Below are 6,000 nucleotides of genomic sequence, written 5' to 3' on the forward strand. Positions count from 1 at the left end.
GGGATAAGGTTCAATCCCAGGAGGGTAATCTTGCGAGGATCAGGGCGCACGTAGCAGATCTGACTGTAGAGCTGGCGGATCTTGAACTGGGAAAATGTAGTGCCCAGGGGCCGTCCTTCGCCTTGGCTTATAAAAACGTAATAGAGGAAGTAGGGCAATACTTTTTAATCTAGGGTAAAAGTGGTAGAGTGAATAATAAACTGCCCAAAGCCAGTAACCCTTGGTACTCGGACCAGTGTAAGGTAAAAAGGAAGGAGCTAACAGTTGCCCTGCTTAAAAAGAATCCCTCACTAGTTAGAGTGGCTAGGAAGGATTATGCGAGGGTAATGGTGTTGGCCAAACAAGAGTGGGAGGAACAACACTGGCAGGATCTCAAATCTGCAGCTAACACGAAGAATGCAACGCTGTTCTGGGAACTGATTAACAAGGCTAGGCAGCGAAGCATGCCACCAATAGCTAACCACATAACAAATCAACAATGGTATTCCCACTTCTCTGCACTGTACGGCGGGATAGATGCGACACGTTCATCTCCTTCTGATCCAGCTAGTAGGGCCCTATCTCCACTGGTGTTTGAGGAGCCATTTCTGGCCTCTGAGGTAGCACTGGCCATTAGACACCTGACCCCGAGGAAGGCTGCTGGCCCTGATGGGATACCGGGGGACCTCCTTTTGGAAGAACCTGTAGCCTGGGCTAAACTGATTGCCCTAATAATGAATTTGATTTTCAAGGGACACCCTGTGCCAGACTCGTGGAAGGGGGCTGAGGTGGTAACTGTGTATAAAAAGGGTGCCAGAGATGACCCTGCTAATTACAGACCGATCAGTCTGATCGACGTGATCCAGAAGGTGGTTGGCAGGGTCATCATCTCGAGGGTGGGTGTCTGGATGGAAGAGTAGCATGTCCTTTCTCATTTCCAAGCAGGGTTTCGACAAAAGGTGGGCACGATGGACTAGGTCTTCCGCTTCTTTGCGATCTATTGAAGTCTGTGACCATCAATAAAGGTAGCCTGTACCTGGCTTTCATAGATCTCAAGACTGCGTTCGACCTGGTCCCCCGTGCAATGCTGTGATATCTTAGAGAAGATGGGCTTCCCAGGGCCACTTTTGGGTTTTATTGTGAAGCTCCACAAGGGGAATTATGCGAGGATTAGATGGGGGCACCCAGGGACAACTGACAGAGGGTGCCCGTGAGGAGTGGAGTCTGCCAGGGATGTGTTATGGCGCCAACCCTGTTCTCCCTCTTTGTGAATGGAGCGGTGGACCACCTGAGAGAGGAATCGGCAGACGCGCCATCCCTGGCAGGGGAAAAAACACCTACCCTACTCTTCGCGGACGACACCATTTTGATCTCTAAAACCCCCGCAGGCCTCCAAAAGCTCTTGCACCATTTTAGTGCGTTTTGTACCGATAGAGGTCTTACCATCAACACCTCTAAAACAAAGCTTATGGCCCTATCACCCTCCAAGAGATTTAGGAACAATCTCTCGCTTAATGGTGCACCCCTTGAGTTGGTAGATTCCTTTGACTATTTGGGTGTTAGGGTAAATAGCCGGATGAGTTGGAAAGATCACTTGGCCAAAATGTTATTAAACCATAAGTCTCAGGGGTGGTCTTGAGAGAACAGCGGGAGTCGACGAGTAAAGCTGTGGCACCGACTCTCACAATTTGAGGGCCAAGTATTACCGGCTGCTTTATACGGATCCGAGTTGTGGGGGTTTGAGAATACATCAAGTTGGTTGCATCTGAAAACAAGTTCATGAGAGATCTGGTAGCCCTTCCAGTTTCCACCCTGCTAATCCCACTACGGTTAGATTTGGGTAGGCGCCCCCCTTAAAGACTTAGTGCGCCTGCGCCCACTACTTTTTTGGGTTCGATTGAGAAGGACCCGGAAGCTTCATAACTATGCAGCAGCTCTAGATGAACTTATTCTGCTTAATACAGGTAATAAGATCAAGTGGCTGTGCAATCTGAGGCAGATGGTTGTGCAATTGAGTGAGTGAATCATGGACGAGCCAAACACCGCCCCCCAAGTTAGTGATCAAGAAGTTGTATTGGGACTGGGTCCAGGAGGAGGCCACATGTAGAGGTGTTGGGGGTCCTCTCACTGAGCGGTTCTTGGAGTTTAAATGGACAAGGAAACTTGAACCTTTCCTTGACTTCATAGGGAAACCCCTGGATAGATCACTCTACCTAAAAGTTAGGCTCGGGACTCTTCCGGTGAATGACTTCACCTCCGGGTGGAACAACCTGGGTGGTCCAATGAAAGCTTGCCCTGGTTGTGCAGCCCCTAACTAGTCTGTGGCGCATTTCCTCTTTGCCTGTCCAGCATATAGGGTTGCCAGGAAGATATGGTTAAAGCCATTATGCAAGGGGCTGGGTCTCAGATGTCACAAAATGGCCCTGCGGGTTCTTTGCACCGACACGACATCTACTGCTATGGTGTGTGGAGTAGCTAAATACTTGGGTAGTGCATGGCAGACACGCATGAGGAGGGCCAAGTCCCTCCCCACTCCACCTAATTGCTAGCGGGTTTCCTGGTAGGATGTTCCCATGGTTCCTCGTACCTGTTTTTATTGTGTATTTTATCAAATTAGAATTTGTGTAGTATGTGAGGTTGTATGTATTTAAGGATTGGCGGGTTCTTGTTTTTATCCTTTTTGTACTGTGTAAATTGCATAATTTTTATGATTTTTTTTTTTTATCGAATAAAGTATATAGTTTCACTCTGGTGGGGTCACCGGCGTTTATTCATGCCTGCCGTTTTCGAGCAGGGCACTACAGATCAGGTTGCAGGTCTGTGTTGGGCCAGTACTCTGGCAGTGAGGTGGTGAAAAGGGTCGATATTCAGGCAGCCCACCTATCAAGACATCAGAGGGCTGGTAGCCCAACGTCAGGAACAGTACTTCCGGAGCGTTGTGGTTTAGAGAACCATAACGATTGCAGAATTACTCGTCCGGTTGAATAGTCCAGCCTATTTCGCTGCTTATTAGTCATTTCTGACTGGAGTCACAAAATACGCAACAGCTGTAACTCTCCGAGAAAGTGGAGAACACTGATCCCATTACACAACAAGCATTTGGAATACAATAGGATTTCAATTTTCTAGAATTTAAGCTATTGGCATTGTAAGTTGAAATACCTTTTATTTGTGTTTTGAAAACCAACACTCGTATAAAAGGCATTATCATTTATAATGCCAATAGCTCAAACTCTCGCAAATGTGAGACCAGTTTAATGGTGTCCGTGCCCCTTTCTTTAGACGCTGTTTGCTGTTTACAGGTTACAGCGAGCCGCATATACAGAAAGGGGCTCGGCTACCATTAAAGTGAAAGTACGTATGGGGCTCCTTCACCCCCCTCTCAAAACAAGCATTTGCAATGCAATAGGTCTCGCATTTGCTAAAGTTTCAGGTATTGTCATTGTTCATGACAATGCCTTTTTTATCCATTTTATAAAACAAACCCATAAATAAATGGCATCATTTACAATGCCAATGGCTAGTGTTGCATTATTATTAGCTATGCCAACTACTCACACTTTTATAATGCGAGACCTATTGCATTGCAAATGCTTGTTATGTGCAGCCTCCCAGAGATTGCACAGTTGGAACCTTACTCCCAGCTCTAGAGGCCCTCACCAAATTGCAAATGGGAAGAGTCCCTATCGATAAGTTTTCCTGAGCATACCCGACCATCTCAGTTTTGCTGTACATGGTTGCCAGGCTAAATCCGGATCCTTAAGAGATTACCCAGCCTTGCATAAAGGCTGCCTCCTGCATACCTTTCAGTCCTATTTAAAGCTGTAGGAAAATGATGCCCTAATCTTTTATAACTCCAGGTTGCATAAATCAATTCTTTCTCTTGCCTTGCAGATGTCTAAACTTCTACTTCACTTTTTTTGGTTGACTGCTACTCCATTTAGTGAAGGGTCATATTTCCCTTGTGTATAGCATGTTGGCATGATTTTTGTGGGATAGGACAATCGCCCAACCTCAGACCTCTGTAGTTGATGTGAGGGTGAATTTATAACGTGACTGAGGTCAGCAGTCACCTGGTAGGTGTCGTCCTTGGAGGCTTACACTTGTGGGCTTTTGCATTTGTCCCACTGTTGGCTACTACTTCAACAATGAAGGTTATGAACTATTCGCATAGGATTGCTGCAACTCTCTTCCCCCCCCCCCCCCCCCACGCCCCATGTCGTGCTCTCAGAATTTAATTGATTTTTATTTTTCTGCTTTAAGCTAATGTTTATGAAGAACTGGCAGTCCTCGGACCCTTGGAAATCTTGCAGCAGGAAAACGCCCGTGGCCTTATGGGAGATGTGACTTCATCTCATGGTATGTACCTTTTTTAGATTACTTTAAAGGGTTTACTGTCCGCACTCTAACTCTGGGGCCCAGCCACCAACTATGCAGCTCTTCCACATTACGGATTCAGCTTAGCAGCTGTGTGCACGTTCCACTCACCATAATATGAGGGCATCCCTCTGGAATTCTGCATACTTTCATAAACCGAGTATGAAATTCTGCCAATGGGTTGAAACGTGCATGTCATGCTGCTATTTTAGCACCAGTATTCCTGAAAAATTGGCATGATCTGCACCATGCAGAGCGCACGGCCATGTAAGCTGGTTCAACTGCCAGCCTAGTAAAAAAAATACTAGAGTAGCAGCTAATCTACAGGTGAAATTAAATATCCTGCCTGCCCCTAAGAAGGATGGAAGGTGGCTACTACCAGTCATAATCCTATTGGTGACCGGGGGATGGGGGGGAATCATCATTTCGCACACCATATCTGGTTAAATAGAGTACAAAAGGATGAATCTCTTGGCGAATGGCAATAGATTAAAGTTTGTGTGGGATGAGGGGCGGGCGGGCTCCCCCCCCCCCCCCCCCTTCTGCCCCACCCCATTTTTTTTTTCTCCTCCCTGTACTCTTCCATCCTGGTCGTCCTGCTAAATTTGCCTTTTTCTCTTCCAGGTGCTGATGTGAATGCTTGGATGGCCCTGGGGCTAATCTTGATTGCTTCTGCTCTAGCCCTTTTCTTAGTGGTTTTAGGAATTGTTATGTACAAAAAATACAGAGCTTCTAGTTCAGCTAAATTGTTACTTTTTGGTTGAATAAAAGATGGACTGGAACTTTATTTGGTATATTTTGCATTTGATTCAACTAAAGGAGTTGCACATGGGAGCAAGGGTGTTTGATGGTTATCAAGGGGTGAGAGGGAGAGGAGCAATGGTCATGGTTTGGGAGCAGAAAGTGACATTACCTTAAAATGCAAATGGTAAAGATGTGGGTGCTTGTTGTGAGATGGATCGTCTGGTTGATGTTTGGGGATCGCCCCATGCGTTGTCTTATTCTATGGCAAGGATGCGAATTTGATTGGTTTTGTGTTGTGTGTTTTGTTGGTGTTAAATCCAGTGTTACCTAATGAACAGGTTGGGTGATTTGGGTCCAGGTCTCATTCAGCCTCTTCACTCCATAGTTTTAGGTCAAGTAATTTTGCAAATCTGGACGTGTGGGTACCAACCTTGTATTGCGTAGGAGGTGCTCCATGATATTGGCTGCATTGACATGACCAGTTCAGACATGGCCCACACAGTTTACAGTTTTGCAGATGCTAAAGATTTGGGTTTTGACTTGCCAAGTCCTTGTGATTGACCATTTTAAAGGCTACAAAATACCATCTGTATATAGCAGTTTCTTTTGAGGAGCACTACTGAAATATATACCCCCCTCATCCAATTATCACTACATTGGAGGGTATTGCATCTTTCAAGACCTCATTTGATCACCATTTGCCATGCTTAACTGGGCTGTCCAGCATCACCCGTGCAAGGTGTGACCGGATGGGCCACTCATTCACAATCCAGCAGGGCAGGACATAGTTGATTGGACTAGTGTGGAGGAAAAGGAGTCCAATCGCCTGTCCTTATTTAGAGGTTGGAAAGTAATCCCTGCACTTGACCATGGTCTCATGAGAGGTCGTTTTGAGAGCAT

General features: G+C 46.2%; 1 protein-coding gene across 1 annotated transcript in view; it reads left to right on the forward strand.

Annotated features, from left to right (window-relative positions):
* LOC146785331 (zona pellucida sperm-binding protein 3-like) overlaps positions 1-5,143 on the forward strand; it is a 31,119-nt gene extending 25,976 nt beyond the window's left edge. Inside the window, exons 8-9 of the mRNA XM_085636455.1 lie at positions 4,243-4,338; positions 4,981-5,143. Coding sequence (XP_085492581.1) covers positions 4,243-4,338; positions 4,981-5,120 — 236 coding nt within the window. The 3' untranslated portion in view covers positions 5,121-5,143. The remainder of the gene's footprint in view (positions 1-4,242; positions 4,339-4,980) is intronic.
* Positions 5,144-6,000: the final 857 nt, after the last annotated feature.

This window comes from Triturus cristatus, chromosome 11, assembly GCF_964204655.1.
Source record: "Triturus cristatus chromosome 11, aTriCri1.1, whole genome shotgun sequence".
NCBI classification, from domain to species: domain Eukaryota; kingdom Metazoa; phylum Chordata; class Amphibia; order Caudata; family Salamandridae; genus Triturus; species Triturus cristatus.